The sequence below is a fragment of the Cyanistes caeruleus genome, chromosome 2 (genome assembly GCF_971803275.1).
Source record: "Cyanistes caeruleus chromosome 2, bCyaCae1.hap1.1, whole genome shotgun sequence".
NCBI classification, from domain to species: Eukaryota; Metazoa; Chordata; class Aves; order Passeriformes; family Paridae; genus Cyanistes; species Cyanistes caeruleus.
Window position 1 is genome coordinate 66,079,183 of NC_141702.1, and position 21,052 is coordinate 66,100,234.

A 21,052-nucleotide genomic window follows, 5' to 3' on the forward strand; every position below is an offset into this window, starting at 1 on the left:
TTAAGATCCCAAGCTGGATTTTAATTCTTTGACTGTATCCATCCAGAAAACAATTAATTCTGATAGGGTTGCTTTATTTGGGTAAGAGTTTTGAAAATGTATTGATTGCACTGAGCTGGAGAGGTGTATTTCTGAAGGAAACTCATCTAGGTAGAAAAATCAGAAAATTCTAAACTATTCTAGACTAATATCTAAAATATTGTCAAACCAAAATATCCATCAGTGAGAATAAATGGGTAAAAGAAGTGGAATTCAGGAAACAGGAACTTGTTCTACCTAACTTTTCGCATAAGAAAATGCAAAACCTAATCCTTTCCATGCCAGTTCATTTGTCAGCATGGTGACAAATTCTTTACAGGAGTTTCATTTCCCATCCCAGGTTCATTGCATACACTTTGTCTACTATTACAATAATTTACTTGTTTTAATTTTGGTTTTGCCATATCATCAGCTTTTTATTTGCATTTATCTCAATACATTTTTTTTCCTCTTTCTCTTTTTATTTTTCTCATTCCATGAACACCTCTAACCCCCTTCTGTTCTCTAAATTAGAGTTCTTCTGGAAACTCTGAAAAACGGGTAACATCTTCCTTTTTAGACACTGACTGAACACCTGCCTCTATTCAAGGAAATGCAGCATAATAGCACTGTTAGGCCTTGTTCTGAGTTTGGAAAAAATTAAACATTTGTGATCGTTATTCAATTCATTTTCAATTAGGTAGTGAATCAAAAGAAGTGAATTCACAGTTTCAATGTGGCTTTTTCTTCTGGTTGCTTTTATTTGCTTTTGATCATAGTTTTTACAATTTTCCAACATTTTAAAGTCCAGCATGGTGTAGAATTTAATGAACTCTGGTCCCATAAGGAAAAAATGGAGACACCATGTTCTGTTTACTTTCCAGAGTTAAAAATTCTCCTCTCAAGCAGTCTCCAGGCTACCAAATTGAGCTCGTTATCCAGCTGGTGTGGGTGAGTGGAGAACCTCCTCAACAGATAACCAGCTTAGCTGTCAACTCAGCGTATGGCCTGTAAGTATATTCTACACAGCTCTTTCCATCAAAGTGGTTTAAAACTATCCATTAAAACTGAGTCTCTGGGTGTGTTCACCCGAGCTGCACAGCAACATAGAGGTAATCAGTTTCTTGTGCTTCTGAGACAATTCCTTTTGGGTCATGGCAGATACCAATGATGCTGATAGCAGAAGCAAATCAGTATCATTCGTCCTCACCCAGCACTGTACAGCCAAGAGTAAGTGTCATTTAAGGCTGAAAAGAGGTTGGCAAGAACATTGACAGTGGTCTGTCCTACTCAGCATCATGTTTTTACAAGAGAACAATTAATCAATACTGTACTCTCAAATAGTAATTTATAAATAAGTGCAATCTAGGTTAATTCCTAAAAATGAGGAAGTATTAAATGCTGAACTGCAAAAAATATTTGCATGAAACATTACCCATGTTTAATTAGCATTGTCTTTCATTTCACTTCTCTTTTTCCAGAGTAGTTTTTGGAAACTGTAATGGTATTGCCATGGTTGATTATCTCCAGAAGACAGTGCTCTTGAATCTAGGCACTATTGAACTGTATGGCTCCAATGATCCCTATCGTAGGGAGCCACGATCTCCCCGAAAAACTCGGCAGCCATCCGGAGGTGAGTAACCCGAACCATATTTCAAGCTCAGAAGAAAGGCACAATTGATCATCTTGTCTTAGTGTATGTTCATTAAATGCCAACATTCCTCACTGTGGTTTTCTTTCTTCTTGATCTGTTGCTAATGTCACTACTGCAGCTTTGTTAATTCATCCTTTCTTAAAAATTGTTGCTTAGTGGAATCTTCTGATGCTTCATACCGTTACTTATTTTTCAGGGTAATGTATATTTTAAGAAAAAATATAAATTTACAATGGATTACAAGTTACAAGAATGTACACAGCATGAAGAAGTATCCTGATGTTTCTGATAAAGCTAGTACCCATATTACATGCTTGTATAAATCCATTAATGTTTGCAAATAGCCTGAGTGTTTTCTGGGATCTTTTGGCTTCCTGTTTTAAAATTTGGCTAGAAATGTCCCTGTTGAGCTAAATCATGTTCTGTTGTTAATAGTGTTTAGTTAAGCTTTAGAGGAAACCTTTGATTTAAATGAACAAAATAAACTTCTACATACAAGCTGGTAAAATAAATCACTTTGAAAAAAAAAAAAAAGAAAAGGACTTAAAAATATGCTGAAGATTGTTCTTTTTCAGCTAAAAAAAGGAAAGTGACTTTACAATCAAAATGCAAAGCTTTTTGTAACCAAAAGGAAAATGTATTATTTTAAAATTTTCTTTTCTCTGATGTGTCATGGGTACTCCTAAGTTATTTCAGAAAACAGCACAAGACATAATAAACTGTTCCAAAAAACCCTTCCTCATGATTGTTAATTTTTTTAAGAGACCCAGAATGAAGTCCTAAGTTTTTCAGGTAATATCTTATTCAAATTGAAATGGATGTTGTAGAAGGTATTTTAGTAAATGGATGGTTTGAAAAAGATGCAGTTAACACCAGTCAGCTTATTTCAACTGAGGAAATGGATCTAAAAATCATTCATATAGAGCAAAGCTACACAGTTGGTATTCTGTCAGATAAAATATTTTCTGGTATGAAATAAACCTTGAGAGAAAGAAATAGCTTTACAATTTTACTGTGTTAATTTGTGCTGGTAGTACAGGGCTTAAAGGCTTAAATTCTGCCTCATGCATATAGATTATAAATTGCCTTTTGGAGCTTTAGACATCACTTGCCTTTGTTTCCTTAACTGTTCTTATTTTAATCCAATAAATTGGATCCACATAACTGTGTTTCAACTGTGTCTCTAAGATGTTTATGATGAAAGTGCTTTTTGCTCATTATTGTAGCTGTTATATGGAGTCATGTTTTTTTCATCTTAACTTCTGAGACTAACAATCTGCATGGCAATAGCATTTTAATAACCTGGTTGTACAAGTTACTTGGCTGGCTTTTCTGTCTCAAATGTACTGTTAGTGTCTCCGTCTTTCCTTTTCTCATTGCTTCATGAAGGTATGCTGACTGTGGCTTCTTGCATGTGCGGCCTTTCTAACTTATATTCAGAGTCTGTGAAAAAGCTTCGCACCTCTTATATAAGTAAGTCATCTCATGGCATTCAAATACTTTTTGAACATCTGAACTTGATTTTTTTTTTGTGTGTTGCTCACTCACCATAATTATTTTTCACAGCCCTTTTTAAGTAATTGTTTTACTTAGAGAAACTGGTTTCAATCCATCCTGCATCCATTGTATTTCTTGTTTGTGGTATCTTTAGAAGAAATTTAAATGAAAAAAGCAACCATAATAGTCTCTGTATTTTGTGTTTTCAAATAAATAAGTCTCAAAATGAAAAAGAGAGTGTATCTCAGAATTTGCTAATGTTTATAGAGCTAAGATCTTACTCACAAATTTGGTGTTATTTTACTAGAAACTTTCTTTGCTTGGTTCCCTTTCTGGCAGAAAAAGCTTCAGAACTCCAGAGTTAGAGTATTAGTAGCAATGATAAGAATAAACATTGTGATTACAGAGAGATTCTTCTTTTAAAAGTAAAAAGTTACTTCTACAAAAATGTTGTTTATAGGGATTAAGAGTGGAAGTGTATGGGTACTGCACAGCCCTGTTTGGTTTCCAAGCAGTTTTGAAGTTCAGGTTTCTGTGTAAGGAAGGTAATCCATCAGAACCATGAATTACCTGAGAGAGTCTGACTTATAACATCCTTCACAGCATCCAAGAATCTTGAGAATGTAAATCTTATTTTTTAAAAGCATAACATTGTTCCTTTTCTTAGGATGCCACTTTCTCCAGCCCTCAGGCAGAGGTAGGTAATCTCAGCCCTTTTTTTAATGAAGTAGAGTAGATTAAGCTACTGTAAAAGTGGAATTAAAAAAAACAAAATTGCAAAACAAACTTGAAATTGTGGTCCAAGTCTTAATTCTGCCATTTCCTTTCACCCAAAAAGAAAGAAGAAATACATCTCAGAGGATAGTCTCAATTGCCAAATACCACTTTCTCTATAGTATTTCCTCCTCTACTGCCATTGCATAAAGGGAGCTAGGTATAAAAGAAATGCCTCTACCTTAAGATGATACAGACCTGAAAACCAGGATCTGGCACTGATTGATTATTGTTTTGGAAAAAAGAAAAAAGATGGGTAGAAATCCTAAAGCTAGTAAATACTGTAAAGCTGAATTTACTTGGACTGTTTTATTTAGGAATAAGTTTAAACAAGTTTTGTACCCAAGAGTTAATTTCTGTAATGTATTCTGTAATTCTCTTTCTGCTTAGCATCCTGACAGTATCTTGGTTAATTTTAAAACCTGAAAATAATTTCTTTAGTTATCATTTAACATTTCTCATTATTTGTAGTTCTTTCAGTGTATGTGTTGCCCAGACGTCAGAATTTGCTTCAATAATTTTCCACAAATAATGAGTTTGTTACATTTAAGCACTACCCTTTGATTTATTTATAGGATTGGATCTATGTGATATAGTCAGAACAATTTTGGGTTTTGCATTCTCTCTTTCTTGAACATTTACTACCTGCATTTAGTGTGTTCAAAAATGCAAGGTGCTTATGCTTCCTTGGTTTTGGTTTGAAAGATGTGCCTTCATTGGATCTCCATCTTGAAAACATTTCTATTTTAATACTTTGATTTAATTTTTTTTCTATGAATAAGGTATTTTAAATGGCTATACAACTAATCATCTCAGGGAGTACTAGTATTTAATATCTAAATCTTCCTAGTGCTTTTCTATCTAATGTGGTTGGTTTAGAAAAATCCTATTCCTTGAGAAAACAACAGTGTAATTAAAAAAAAATCATGCTAGCTTACACATGCATTCAGGCAGCATGCAACAGAGCAGCATATTGCTATTGTACGTTCAACCATTTCCAAAAAAGGCAGGAAGAATTGGTCCTTCCTCTTTAAAAACCCTGATATTCTGTATGTTTCAGCATAAAATGCCGATTCAATAGATCATCACCTGACCACATACTTAGGATTTAGTAAATGCTATGTCCTTAATCAAACAAAAAAAAATTTACAAAGGCATCTTCTAAAAAAATTCATAGAGTAAGAGTTACATATCTTCTAAAATATGAATGGAAATGCGAGATTTTTTTCCCTTCTCTTGTGTTGCAAGAATATGATGTATTTCTCTGTCATCTTATTTTTTCTACTCAGAAAAGAAATTCAGATTCCCGTCTTAAAGCAGCATCTATTTAGAGACAAGGCTCTCTACACTAGCTAGACTGTAAACTGTCATTTCAGGCTAGCTCTACAGATACAAGCTCCCAGTTGGGATCGTGTTTTGGAATTTATCAGTGATTCATACCAGGTATACTACTCACATGTTTTGGGTGGCAATTTATAGTTTGTGAAGCATGCAGTATATGTGTTTTGTTAAGGCCTGCCAGACAGTGTCATCAGGTGCTTGTCAAGGTTAAAAACAAAATCAGAGTCTAATAGTCAGGGGGGAGGGTGTAGAAAATCGACTTTGGCCATGTGCCCGAAGTCATGAAATGTGTAAGTAAAAGCTTTACAGTGTGATGAAAGCTATACATGATGGAGGCTTACACTGTTAGGTGACCTGTTAGGACCTTTGCTTGATATACTTTTTGCTAAATAAGACAGGAGTCATTAAATCAGTACTCATAAAAAAATTAGACATGTCATAATATCATGATGAAAAACCAAAACTTACATAGCTGTTATTTTTTCCTGCTTAGTTCCCTAAGTTCACAGAGAACATTAATCATAACTCTTTTTTTGCAAATTACTGTTGGTGAGAGTTACAAGATTTTATGTGACTTTTCGACTAGTGCAATGTAGTACAACTCTTTAAAAATTAGTATTTCTTAGTTCTACCAGAGGCAGTTTAGGTTTCTGGCAAAACTGAAGCAGTTCTTACATGCATGTGACTTTTTAGAAATTTTAAATTTACATTAAAAAGCTTTTTGACAGTAATCTATAAGTGATTCAAAAAGTGAGGTTGAGACAAGCTAGAAGAAAATACATACCCAGAACTCTTCTGGAGTTTCTTGATCATGTTCTTTTCCCCATCCCCCTTCATGAACTATTTGAATTTTTAACTTAAATGTCATGAGACCAACATCAGCTGACTGACTTCAGCCAAAGCCAAAATCAGAAAGTTTGACTGTTGGTCTTGGAAGTTTTTTTTTTTTTACCCTGTTTTTCAGGCTAACTGTAAAATTCTAACTTTTACATCGTATCAAGTAAGTTTTAGTTATAATTTTTATTTGTGCTGTTTTCCAGTCAAGTTGTAGGTTCTTCTGAGATATGTCTGCTTAAAATTTGTGCAAAGAACTGACAAAAGTCTCATGAAACTTTATACATCAGTTAATTTCAGCTGTAATTCTTGGGAGTTTTTAATGCAGCATGGTAATGATGTCTTTAATGACATGATATGATTCTTGGAAATTTGGAGGATTTTCAAATTTCTTTGCTTCTGGAGTATGCAGAGATAAACTAAAAGCTTATCAGAAGGTGCTATATTGGTGTTATAGAACATTTTAGGTTTTTTAGTTCTGAAACAGGAACTTTTGGATCAATTTGCTTTTGTAATTCAAAGCAATTTTCATGGATGGTATAGACCTGAAATCAGAGAATTTTTCCAGGAGAGCTGTCTTTCTGCCAGTGTTTCTGTCAGGATACCTGGGGGTTTAAGATGAATAGCAACAGAGATTATTTTGCAAGTTTCTTCAGCTTGGCCATGGGCAGATCCTCCTAGTTCACAACCTTAGATCATTCTTGTTATACTCTGCTTGGTTTAATTATGAATACAATCATAGCTAAAATTACTTATCATCTATTCCTGTTCCTTTTCTTTCCTAAGTAATAGCAGTAATGGTTTTGGACAGATATTCAAGATTTACATGCCATAATAATTACCATAATGCACACTAATTATTAATTAAGATGTATATTAATTGAATTATAAACTTGAGAGTTCCTACAAAGAATTCAGGCGTACATTCTTGGCTAAAGACTATTGCTGTCAATTAATGAATTTTCATAGGAGAACTAGTATGCAAAGTTAAACTCTCCCTTTGAAGGTAAAGAATTGATCTTTATGGAAAAGAGGAAATTCTGTTCCTGAACTGCATGTATGAATTTCTTTGCTTTGGCTCCTCAAGAGGCAACTACTTCTAAGAGCACAGTATGGATTTATCCTCCCAGCACATCTATCATCTAAAACTTGTTTTGCTTGTTGTGAAAGAAATTTTAAGATTTTTCCAAAATCTTTTTACACAATCCTGTCTAGTTCAAAATGCTTAGTTTCCCATGCCTGTTTAAAACTCTGGTGTAAAACCCTGATTATCCAATAGTGTTCATCGATTTACTGGCAGATGTCTAAATAAATTCCTCTTTTCTTTCTCCTGTGTAGTGGAAAGATATCGCTTCCACCTGGAATTTTATTCAACATTTTAGAATTCAAATTGGTTCCGGGACTGTTAAATGTAGGGTTAACAAAGCCTTAACTTTATTTGACAGTTCTAGTAATTGAGTTTTGGGGTTTAAGCTATACATGCTCTTAATAATCTTAAAAAATACTTTTTTGGATAAATGGAACTGTTAATATAACATGTTTTTAATGTGTTCCATATTGATATGGTATTTCAGGAAAGTTCTCCCCTTTTAACTATTCTAGCGTTTGGAAATCTCAAAGCTTTGATGGAGCAGAGCTTTTGTACTTTTGTTTGTTAACAGATATGTACAGATGCACTTGTAGTGTGTAGATGTGTAGTGTACAGTTGTATAGACAGGCATTCCATGTGATACCTTTCTTGTCTTAGCCACAACCACTCAAACTTTTTGAGTATTGAAGATATTTGTGTGCATGCAAAAAACCCTTTAATTTTAACAAATATCTCTTAGCTATTACTGTTCAGTATTACATGCTTGTTTGCCTTAGTACCACATCATGAAATTTCTGTAAGAAAGCTTCATGATATAAACCTGAAGATGCATTAAAATACCAACCTTTTATACAAGTTATCTAAAATATCAACAAAAATGCACTTCTTTTGATTGTGGGCAGTCTTCACAGCATTTTTTTGTCAAAAAAGGAAAATAAAAAAAAATCTTGTATACTTTTAAGTTGTGCAATGGAATAATATATAGGACCACTTTGAGGTAGCTTCTGTCTTTTGAATCTGATTTTGTATGACTAGGTTTTATTTCCTTCACTGGAATGAAAGGAATTAGCTTTCAGATGTTAACATCTGTGACACCAATAAGGAGATTTTCTGGAAAATGAAAGTGGCAATACAAATTGGTGAATACAAGGCACATCACTGTAACATGGAAAAGTAGTTTGAAAAAAGGCACTGTAGTTTCACACGTCGTGTGTTTGTAATCTTCAAGACCTTCTTTTGTATGATTTTCTTTTGCTATTACATTTTTAATATAACTCTGATTTTTTTCAAAACAGATTATGTTTATGCTTAATGTATATGTGTAGTATGTAAATAATTAACTGTTCTGATAAGTCTGTCTAGCTGAAATTTGTTGAGAGAGTGTGTTTTGCAAGAAAACTTTAGTAGGAAGAAGTGACTCTACAGTTATTGTGGGTAATGTTAAAAAAAGTAATACGTAACATATTCTATTGCAACTGGCTTGTTTGTCTCTAATAAGAAATGAAGTTCCTGACAGCAGTGGAAGTAAAAATAAAATGGGAACTGTATTTATAATACACTGGTTTTGTGTTTCAGCAGGTCTTTGTGATATAAATGAAGGTACAGTGGTGCCAGAAGACCGCTGCAAGTCACCCACGTCAGGTAATCATAACTTTCCCTGATCTTCAGCTTCTTATTTTCCCAGAAGATGGCATGCATTAACACTTACTAGTTAAATAATTATATAAAACCTGCTGTCCTCTCACAAGCTGTTGGAGCTGTTACAAATTTTGCCATGTTGCACAACTGCGTTTTTAAAACAAGGCTGACTTAAGAAATGCAATAGGAACATGTCATAAAAATGATTAAAGAGAGATAGAAGCTGAAATATTTATGCCTCAGGGAACATACTGCACAGTGGAATTTTGAAGCATTGACAAGAGATGCACAAATTCCTGTAATTGTTCATGTGATTGTTTTGTATTCCTCAAAAGTGGTAGAGATTATTTCAGAACAAGTTTGCTTCTGCTTCCTCATAAGTAGCAAATGAATATTTTTCTGTGGAATTAAAGGTCTCCAGAAACCAGCATCCCAAAAAAGTAGAAGTTCCCTATTTAATACTCCTCCTACTTCACCCTTCTTAAAATTTTTGCTTTATGTGAATATTTTAAATGAAACTTTCAAGATTTATTATTTTAATATGGGCTAGTTGAGGCTGTAACCATGTAAATACTTAATAATGCATGTCAATAATGTTGTTATAATGATACATATATATATATAATGTTATAATAATGTTAATAATGCATGCATTAGAGTGAATAGTTTTAGTAGTAGCTAAAAATTGTCACTTTATTTATTGCTCTGAGAACTTTTAAAAATGTCATTTTGTTTCATTCAAAACTACTCAAAGGTTAAAGGACTCAACTGCACATAAAGTAGTATGTAGTGTAAAATTCTAATCAAGATGGGAGTCTAAAGATAGATTCTTTTTCCACTGTAGCTTCTATCTTTCAAATCCAAATTAAAAGCATAACAAACCAAAACATTGTGTTTGTAGCTCTAGTAGAAATTTTAACATAAATTTTAATTTCTAATTTGACAATTGTCTTTTGATGTTCATTTTAAATTGTGCAAAACACTCCTCTAGATCAATCAATGTAATTTTCATTTTTGCAAGCTCTTTCTTAGAGAAAATTTGATTTATTTATAATTAAAGCAAAACCTGGCTGTGAATTTTAATTAAAAGTCTTACCTGAAGATGTGATTTCATGACAAATCTGTGTTGCTAAGTGTTGGCATGCTGAAGTCATCAACTTCACTATAGTTTGCAACAAAAGTAGTGCTGAGAATTAAATACATGTTTCCTATTTCATTTTTACATATTGAGACCAATGCCTGTAAACAATTCGCCATACATTGCTGCAGTTGCAGTAATCCTTTCTCTGTCAAGGTCGAGCATAGTTATCCATTCACAGTGGTATTTGTATTTGACCCACTTAAAAATTCTGGGCTAAATCTAGGTTCTGGTACACTGCTATAAAATATCTGCAATGAACAGCTAAGAATCATAACCTTTAATGTGTATCCTTTTCTCCCCCTGCTCCAGAATCACCAAAATGTCAGCCCAAACAACTCCTAACTTAAAACACTGTGTAGTTTAAATAAGAGGGTTTCTTTCATAATTTGATGTTGAAGCAGAGTAAAACTCAGTTCACCACTTCTGCAAAAGTGCAATGAAGGCAAGTCCAAAGATGAAAGTTAAGGTTTATGGAAAACTCCTAAATTTAACAATTGGCTTCCCCTACCCTCCTCTTCTTCTTGTTTGAGTGTGAGCTGAAGAAGGTTAAAGAGTAATGTTTAAAGTACAAAAAATAGTGAATGGACAAAAAGATAGAGGGAGAATGTAACTGTTGCATTCTCCTGTAAAATGGAAAATTCTAGTAGTGAGGTTGGACTGTACCCTGCTTCCCTCAATTCTGTCCTCTGCTCTCAGTGAATGAGATGAAGCTTACGGTAGACTTCACAACTTTTCCTTTGGAAAAAATCTTGGATGCACCACCCTGGTATAGAAATAATTTGTTGATGTTTGTGAAGAGGGAAGAACTGCAATTCCTTAGGTTTGGTTTGAGTTTTGTATCTTTTCTGGGCAAAAGCATAAGACTGATAACAAGCTTGAAAGTGATGTTTAGCTTTCAGTGGTAAGAGAGGACCTTTTTGAGAAATTTCCTGCAGTGTTTTCAAGCTTGAGAAGGATGGAGGCTAAATTTACAGAAACCTTTTGCAGTCTAGAGGCTTTCTAGTTAAGAGGAATATATGCAAACACAACATGTTTGCAAGTTACTAGCTCTAAGATTAGAGGATGGGATGGGCAGTTTAATGCCTTATTGGCTTTCATTGCTACCATGTGATCTGTAGAAGAGACCAGTCACTGTTTGGACTGAAGTCTGCAATTGCTCAAATCTACCTTTCTATGTCCAAGTAAAGAGAAGTGGAAGGTAACTTCCACCAGACTTCCTCCAGTGGGTGATAGTATAGATGAGAGAATTCTGAAAGGGACTACCTACATGTGGAAGTTGGGAGAGTATCCTACAGTTTTGGTAACACAGAACTATAGAACACTGAAAATGCAGGAGGATTTATTTTACCTCCTGCTCTTTCTATAGATGTCAAGCAGTAATAGGACTAGACTCTGGGAGTGTTTATTTGACCTAAAACATTGTACAGCATTTAAACTGTCAAGTTTTTGTCTTCAAAAGTGCCAAAATGTTTGTGTTCTATTCTGGTTTTACAATTCCACAATATAAAATCCAATTAAATTTTAACATTTTTAGATTAATTGTTTTAATTTCCTGGCAATGTTTTAATTTCATGACAACAATAAGCCTGAAGTTGTGGTCTGTTACCACAATCAGTTTTTCAGGGTTGGGATACAGAAAAATCCAGGTGGCAGTATTGGCTCAGAGTTGTCCACAGAATAGTTGAAGAACTGTGGTCCAACAGTGATTGACTGCGTTGGAAAAAAACCCCAAAGAGTTTATAGAACTCATGTTTATTGTTACAGCTGTGTTTTGTGAATCATAACTTAGGCTAATCTCTGTGTCTGGAGCAATGATTAGTAGAGCCATTTAGTTATTCAGTGTGAACATTTGTTCAATGGGAGAATTATTTCTAGCAATAAACTCGCTGCAATGTGCAGCGTTGTACCTTGCATTACAATCTCTGTGGCTAATTCCAATATGGCAGAATTCTGTCACGCCAAAGTAATTTGTACTTTATAATATCTAGTACAGCTACAGAGAATACCAGTATCAGTATTTTCTTTTCAGATTTTTTCTTTTCATATTTCAGATATTTTGTTTGTTATCTTCATTAAACTCTGAGCTCATATATAATTTTGTATAATATATGTATACATATATCGTATTATATATGTATATTTTATATGTACTAATATACATTGATTTTTGTGTCAGAGATATATCCCCTTCATTCATGTCAAATGTATATCCATTTCATTCTGTCTCCACTTGTAGGTTCTGGTTCACCAAACAATTCTGATGATGAACAAAAAATGAATAATTTTATAGAAAAGGGTACAGTATTTTTCTTTTCTTTAGTCTTATTTTTTCTTTAGTTCACCTTTTGATACACTTAGATTGATGATTTTTTTTTTATTAAAATATTATTTACAGTGAAGACCAAAAGCAGAAAGTTTTCCAAGATGGTAACCAATGACATAGGTAGGAACTAGAAAAACTCTACTCTTTCTAATCCAGTGCCTTACTCTATGCAGCACTAACCCAGCAGCAAAAAATAAAAGGCAGAAACCAGTCAAATTTCAATGCATTGTGTTATTAATTTTTTTCATTCTTTTTGCTAATTGGTGGTAATTCTATGGGCTGCTTCTGTACTAAATACACTGGCCACAATAATTTTAAAAAATCAAGGAAATTGGTGTTTTAAATTCTCTGATTTTACAATTGCACTTCTCTGTTTTTCTGGGTGGGTGAAATTCTAATACGTAGTAAGAGTTCAGTCTATGCAAGTCACAACATGATTCCAATACTTTTGCAAAGGTGTGCTTGTTTTGGGAACATATGGCTGATACCATTTCTTTTTAATATTTTGTATTCATAGCCATATGGTCAGTTTTTTATATGGCTGTGGTCAAGAAAGAGGTACTGTTATGGTTTCATTTATTCATTTGGAAGAGGACTGGCTTTGTATATATGTTTTGTTCCAGAACTCTCTTTACTTTTCTGCATCCAACAGTGACACAATACCCTACCAGCCCTAGAGTTGTGCCTTAATTTGGCAACAAAATTGCCTTGGGAGATGTTGTATGCAGGTAGATTGAACCCTTTCACTGCTGGAATGGAAATAACTCTGCTTCTCACAACTGGCTCATTAAATAAATGAAAGCAAGAGTCTGTATGATTTAGCTTTGGGAAAGGCACTCGTCTTCCTTAACTCGGATATGGTTTCTTTCATTGCAGAACCACTTTGCTAATGTTCATTTGTTTTCATTTAGCAAATTAATATATCGTTGTAGAATAATTTCATTTTCTCTTCAGTCAGTTTAGGTTGAAATTATATAGTAAAATTAATTGCTAAGCTACTATTTCACAGGTTGTGTGGAAGCATAGCTTGAGATGAGGGAGGAAGAGATTTCTTTTCCTGAAGTCTCCCTTTGTTTTTTCTGTTTGGCAATGTAAGTTTTATCCTAAAAGATGAATCCTTTTCATCATAATTTAGTATTTGAGACAAATAATATTTCAGAATTCAGGGAGACAAACAGGAGTATGACAAAGTTGTTCTTGAAATTTGAGGTATGGAATGAAGAAAGTACTGTACAAAGGACATATTTTTGCTCTGTGTTGAGATCTTCTTGCAGTGACATCAGAAATGGTAGGGAAAATGAATTTTGGTGCAGCAAAAGTCTAAATATATAGGTCAAGAAAACAAATGGCTGTCAATAATGCATTATGTGAATTCGTCTGTAATTAAAAAGAAATTGCTGTCTTTTACACAAGCATTAATATGTTCCCCTAAGGGAAACTCAGGGTAACTAGAATCTAATGTTCAGGTTGAGAAAAACATGGAAAAAACATCTAATCTTGTGCATGTTATATCAATGTCCATTGAGGTAATGTTTCCCTTTTGTCTCTTTTGAACATAAGACACACTGTCTTGTGCAAAACACGTGGAAAATTTGACTAACTGTGACCTGTTTGGGTTTTTTTCCACTTCTTTTCAAAGAGTTACATTAGAGTATTAATAAAGTATGCTAATGAGATTCTATAGAGCCATTCACATCTGTTTCAGCTGGAAGCCTTTCAACTGAAAGTATTAAGAATGTTTTTCACAGCTAAAAAAAGCAAAACATTTATTTATAAGCAATGCATTCTTCAGGGTGTAAGTTATACTGTGATTTCTGTAATTTGCACAGTTTATTGGAAGCTTAAAGATAATTATTTATTTTGCGTTTTCCTAGTTTTGAGTGGTTTGCTGTGCACTGAATGTGGTTGTTTCACTACCATGTTTTCTATAGCTTATCTGGCATGCTTATTCTAGCTCTTTCTGAACTTACATTTTAAGCTCTTTCATGTAAATAAAACACCTTTTCTGTGGTAATAGTTGCATGTTTTTGCTTTTCATTGTTTCAAACTGAATTGACAACCAAATGTGCATGGACAATGAGTTTTGTAAAATATGTCACTGTCATTAACATCACCATGTTGTATGAAACAAATTGTCCTCAGGGATGAATTTGATGTCTTCGATGTGTATGGCATGGTCATAGCTCTCTGCGCTGGCACACAGAGCATTCTGTTCAAGTGCTTTCCATTCTTTGTCAACGTGTGAAATACAACCTGCTAAATGAGGTGCAAAACAGAGTGAAAATCATTTACATTGGTAACTTCTGTTGCTGTTAATATCACTCCTGTGTTTGTCACATTGGGAACAGGGAGCAAGAGAATACTGATAGCAGTGTGAAGTGATTTTATTGCAGTGGTAGGGCTGCAAGGGGGTAACATCACACACACAGTTATAAATGTGAAGCTATTGTCAACTTACTACTTTATTGCAACTGATGTAGAGCATCGTCATTCCTACAGATTTCTGTAATTAGTGATACTAACAAACACAGTTTCTATGATTGGATCAAAAAACAATGTAAAACTGAAACAAGAGCCCAAGTAAAGCAATATGCAAATGCTTCATGCATCACCATTTTGATTAGTTGGTCTGGTTTGTTGTTTTCTTCTAAATACTCAATTGTGAATGCTCTGTGCTAAGGAATGGGTACTAAATCAAGTTAAAGACCTGTAGTGAATGTGTTGGTTTTGGGTCATGTTTCCCTTTTATTTGCATCAAAGATGAACCTTGATAAAGTTACACTTTATCTTGGAGATACTGAGATACTTGATTTAAATTAAAATTTCTAGAAATTTTGCAAAGTGCTGTGGCCATTATTGAATCCAGCCCATTCTCTTACAAATGTCACATATTTGAAGGTGTAAACAATATTTTGTGAAGTAATATGCAGAAGTGTACTAAATGTAGATGAATTTACAGAAAGAAGAATTGGTAAGAAAGTGTTTATTTTCTAAGGCTGTGTCATTTTTATAGGAAGACATTGGGATCCAGCTTCAGAGGAAGCAAAATCTACAGCTGTTTTACTCATAATTTGGTTAGTTAAGTATTTGGCATGAAGAGATGCAGATGATTAAATATTATAGCTACAAATTGTCTTGGAAATTAAGATGTAATAACCATATCTGGAAAAACCTTTAGTAAAGGTGCCTGCAAAATATGGCAGATTTTACAAACTTTGTAATTGTTCTAATAGCCTACATGTCAAACACTTCTCAGGAAAATTTGTCTTATTTTTTCCTGCACTTTATAAATTTAAAAATAATGGCAAACAGTATTATTAGACAGGCTTAAGCAGTGAAGATTTCATTCCAAAGTTTTATAATCCCCACTGTTAGTACTGACAGAGGTTTCTCACATTTCTTACATTAAAAGTGCATACCTAAACTTTTCAAACATTGCTATAATAATTGACCATTAATGCTGTTTTCATCAGACCAGATTTTAAGATGTTCATAAAAAGTTCTTATTTTCCCTAATATCAGTTTCTTTCAATGTGTTTTTAATACTTTGATTGAATTTTGGATGTATCCAACTATATGTTTTCTTACAGTTTCCTGTAAAATGGTTTTATTATTCTCATATGATTTTTAGAGATTTCAACATTTGTTAATTGGTAATGTAAATATTTCACTTTGTGAAGTTGTCAAATATAGAATAATTTAGGAGGTTTGGTATCTCTAACAAATTCTAAGCTCCTTAGTTATTTCTCATGTGATGTTACATGAAATAGGCTTCATAAGCTGTTCTCTTGCTTGTCAAAGCTCCAAGACACATGATCCTTTGTAATTTTTAGAATTTTATTTTAAAATAAAAGGAATGGAGGAAAAATCACTGTATTGCTTTCAAACTGATGCACTATACATTTCAAAGTATCGGCTCAGGATAACCAACTGCAAATTAATTGCTACTGTTACTTCTAAGCCACAGCTTGCTGTTGAGAAGCCTTCTCATGCTTCAGCTTTTCTTCATTGAATTGAAAGGCATTCCTTCTACACTGACACATAACATGTTATGGAAAAGCAACCTTTCATATTTTAGCACCTAGCTTCCCAAGCCTGACCTGTGAGAAATCTCCAAGAACCCTTGGGTTTGGACAGTTCTCTGTTATGATACCTAATTATATATATTGACAGAACATGCGTGTGCACCTGTGTATTACTCTAGATTTTTCTGATTTAGAGAAATATTAAATATAGGTCTAAACCCAGGCAAAATAGTCACTGTTGCCTTGAGCAGCAGCATGCCAGGAGGAGCACAACAGCTCCCTGATCTCTGTGTCTTTGTCTCGTACCAGTCTGGGCCATAAATGCTGCAGCAACCACCACCCCCAAGAGAGATATTGAACTATGGTATGACAGCTACTATTTGAAGTCAGCAGGAGCAGTCAGCATCACCTCTGCCTTGTTGTGCAGCTGGAGTGAAAAGCCTGACACTGAATATTCTTTCTGTAAATCTCCATCCTGTACCTTTCATTTTTCTGATTTATATCATTTGCTTTGTACAAGGCATCTAGCACGTTGCTGGTTTTCATCTGAGGCATAAAAAACATTATCAAAATTTATTGAATTTATCAAAAATTGTAAAACTTTAGCCAATTTGAATACAAGCAGGGATTATTTTTTCTATAATGTTAGTTTAAAAGGGCTTAGCTGGTGAAATAGCCCTATTTTCTTACTGCATGTTTAGGCAGTTTTTTTTTTAAACACAAGATGGCACCATTGCTGTTGGAATAGGATCTTATTTCTCATTTACATTTGAATTATTGAGGTTTCTGACATATTAACATATGTTTTGAAATGTTGGGGGTTTTTTGCATAGCACAGTAATTCACAATTTCCAGTAATGATATCCTTTTTTAACAATTCATGTATCCTCTTGTCCTATTAATGAGGCATAGTTCAGTATATGTTGAAAATTGTCTGACAAATTTGTTTTATCATACCAGTCTAGTTCACACAGCTGGCCTTTCACTAAGGAACAAAAAGCTAAAACTGGATCAGCTCTCAGAATCCAACACATTTGCCTACAGTTGCTATTATGTGCTATAGTGTTATATAGTATCTGTAACCTTGGATTGATTTTTACTTATTTTTTAATTTTTTAATTTTTTTAAAGTTTTTTTTTGGTCAGTTTTCTCCCAGTTGTTAAGATTGTGCTAAATGTTTCTATTTGAAAAGCCAAGGGTGACTGTACTGGTCTTCAGTTAGTTGAAGAGGTTAAGGTATTTACACATGGTGAAAGCTGTTAAAAGCCAAAAATAACTCTGGTTGTTTTTTGTGTACTTACTTCAAGTTTTGTTCAGTATCTCAGCTCTTAATATTTAAATGTCTTACAGAGAAAACAAGTGTTACGGGGAATGCCCACCTTGTAATTCACTATTCCAGATGAGATTTCATGATCTTGTCCAGAAGCTGATTTAAGTTCTTGTCCAGAAGCTGATAGCAAAAAGATGGGCTCCTCATCACTAGTGCTGTTGTGTTCTCAGGTTTTCTGTTCGTATCTCTGAGCTCTGATCTGAAGTAGGAGTTGATCTTGTGTGGAAGCAACATTTGGCAGGAACCTCATTCAGATGAGTTTTGGCCTCACTCTTAAGTTGGGTATTTGCCAGTGCTAATGCAAGGATGAAGGTAGAAAACACATAGTTGTGCTGGCCTTTTCAGTTTCAGCCTGTCCTAAAATAGGTGATGAGCATTTCTGCCTGAGAGTAAGTAATTTCAATTTAATTCAAACATACCTTTAACATTGACACATAAAGGAAATTGGAAGATTATTTCTGGAGTCTTGTTCTCAAATTTTTATGATGTATGACAGGAATAAAACTGTTCAACTATTCAGATAAACTAGCATTTGCAATATTGATGAGCATAATTGATGATACAGTGAAGTATTTCACCTTTGGAAGAAATGGAAGTAACTTTAAGTCACATGCTCTTCTTCAGGATATTGAAGATTTGGAAATCTTGAAATTGGAGTGATTTCTGTTAAAGTGATAATTGGAATGAGGTAACTCTAACAGAGAAAAGCAGCAAGATTCAGGCTGCTTTGGGTGGTATCCATTACAAGGTATTCCTAGAATTATGAGGCTGTGCTCAGTATGTACTTTAGGAAAAGACGTATTACCCTTGCAAGATCATAAAGAATTTAATGATATATCAAAACTGAAGCAAGTGGCTGGGAGAGAAATGCAGAGTGTAGTCCTGATCTAGCAGATAAACTATATCAAAATAATTCCTTCTCCAGTTATTTGAAAGAAAGATGGAAGAGGTATGCATGCCTACTATTTTATTTTTGATGGTTTTTTTAGCAGCATTTGTTTGTATTCTACTGCAGTTTAAATGGACTGCAAGATTTCTGTTCCTATAAAACCAATTTCTAAGTCAGGGATGAGTTGAAGTACCGTTTTTCAGTTGAGCAATATTATATCAAAATCTTTCTGGTTTTTTGAATGTGTTGCAAGTGTTTGTACACTGCTGATTTTATGATTATTCTCTGTAATGTCTTCATTCTTCTAAGGTTGTGGATTTTATCTCAGGTGATTAGTTTTATACAAATTTGTATTAATTTTAGTGTAATTTCAAGTTCCTTTTCTTTTTTTTCATTTTAAATGTCTCAGATTTGATCAGAAAGTAGGGCATGAGAAATGGGGATGGGATCTTAACTTTTTGTAAGAATCAGTGCACATCCTTGCAATTCTGACCTTTCACCTGAGAAATTAAAACTTGAGGCTCAGCCAAAGCCAAGTTCATCCAATCCATTAAGCTCTTCCTGAAGCCTAAAGGGAAATCAAGCTCAACAAAAGTCATAAGATGCTGTATTTAGGGATATTGCTGTCTTCCATGATTTAGTTTGCACCCCTCACTTGAGGAAGTGAGGCTCTGCTTTAGTGGAAATACTTCAAAGTACCTCAATGAATGTAATAATCAATTATATATTAAATATTGTGAAAGAAGCAAATAAGGACCAGCAAAATTATGTTTATTCTTTTTAAAAAAAAGATATACTTCACTTTTCAGCAAAGATGTCCAGGAAGCTAAGTTTGCCAACTGAGTTAAAGCCTGATTTAGGTAAGTTTATATAGTTGATTTTATTTTTACTAAATCTGAATGTGAGTATGTTAAAGTAAGAGGCCTAAGTTATGTAAGCTATCGTGACTTTATTTGCATTTATCTGAAGTGTAGAAATAAAATTTTAATTGCACTCTTTTTGGGGACTCTCAGGCACAAAATGTCATTGCTGTCATCATAAGGTAAGCCTGCAATTCCTGTATATGGCTTATCACACTTTCATCATAATTTTTAGGCATCTGTCACACGTCAGTAGCGCTGTGATAACAAAAGCGTGAATAAGCAGACGGCATTAGGAAAGCTGCTGTCTGTGTAAGACCATCTGATACACTTTAAATTGAGAAATGAAATATCTTAACAGGATATGTTGAGGTGCTCTCAACAAATAGTTTGGTGTAGTTTTATAAATGTTAATTCTCTTGTGACCACTCTCTCTAAAGTAAAGCAATATACAGCTGTTTGGATGGATGACCAGTCTGAGAATTGATTTTTCTTGAAAATACACAGTAACTTTTTAAATAAGGATCAGTTCAGTTTTGAGGTCTGTAGTTCTAAAGGTCATTGTGTTGCCTAACTAGAACAACATACAAATGAGTAGGTTGGGGTTTTTTAAATACTCTGAGTGCCAGCTCTTAGATCAGATCCAACTCCTCTGACTTGTTCTCTAGAGATGATGGGGGACAACTGTAGACCTACAGTAATAAATACAGCTGCCTTCTGCTTGCCACAGCTTGCTCCTCTTTCTGCAGCAGAATTGCCACCACCAGCCCAGCTGAAGACAGCCAGGATCAGTCTGGCAGCTGTAGCACTGTGTGTTTGCCAGGTGCCGCTGCTGTCACCAGGGGGAAATGTCCATGGCACTGGGATATTCTGAAACTGAGCTGGACCACCCTGATTTACAATTACAGCTTGCACCTCTCAGGGAAATGTAAAGTTGGAAGCAATCCTCAGAGATTCTTTATCCAAGGATTGGCAAGGATCCTTTGGCAGGGATATGGATGTTTTGACAATTTAACCTCTGATCTATTCATGAGCCTCCAATAAATAAGTTTTTAGACATATACCAGATGAAGTTTCACTGTTGTGCAGTCTAATTAGACAGATTTCCTATTATTTAATCAAGCTTCCTTGCTTCCATATTAACTTTTTCTTGTCCTTTCCACGATGAACAGGGATTACAAGTACTCCCTATTTTAGTAATTTTTTTATGCTGTTGAAATCTGTCATCATATCTCTAATTTAATTTTTACAGATTTTTTTTTTCTTTACAGAATTCAGTTTGTTCTTCTCTAGGTTATTGTATCTAAACCTAGGGTGGCTTCTGTTAATCTCCTCTGGAACTGAAATTTTTCCACATCTTTCTAAGCTTAGTGTCTGGAACTAGAGCGATTTGACTGTGGCCATGTTGGCACAGAAGAGCAGAAGAATTTGACGACTCTTCAATATGTTTCTATTGTTCCGCACTATGTTTACTAAAGTTTTAGGGATAATTTTGGTATAGGGTGAATTTCATACTTGGCAAACTGGAACACATTTATACTTAAATATTAACCAATCTGCTGTTTTACTCACAGTTCCTTGATGGCAGTAAGTACTTGGAAGTGTTACTTTTCCCTAATGAAGACTGGTGAAAAGTGA

General features: G+C 34.2%; 1 protein-coding gene across 24 annotated transcripts in view; it reads left to right on the forward strand.

The window, feature by feature from the left end:
• Nucleotides 1-21,052, forward strand: part of STXBP5 (syntaxin binding protein 5) — a 105,167-nt gene that overhangs the window by 67,292 nt on the left and 16,823 nt on the right. For 3 of the 24 annotated variants that reach the window (XM_086877587.1, XM_086877596.1, XM_086877597.1), the window contains 6 exons: nucleotides 903-1,028; nucleotides 1,500-1,651; nucleotides 8,787-8,849; nucleotides 12,224-12,283; nucleotides 12,383-12,430; nucleotides 19,364-19,414. In XM_086877587.1, coding sequence (XP_086733713.1) covers nucleotides 903-1,028; nucleotides 1,500-1,651; nucleotides 8,787-8,849; nucleotides 12,224-12,283; nucleotides 12,383-12,430; nucleotides 19,364-19,414 — 500 coding nt within the window. Of the gene's footprint in view, nucleotides 1-902; nucleotides 1,029-1,499; nucleotides 1,652-3,061; nucleotides 3,146-8,783; nucleotides 8,850-12,223; nucleotides 12,284-12,382; nucleotides 12,431-19,363; nucleotides 19,415-21,052 lie in introns of all 24 variants that reach the window. The other 21 variants (XM_086877589.1, XM_086877601.1, XM_086877602.1 and 18 more) reach the window with 10 other exon arrangements.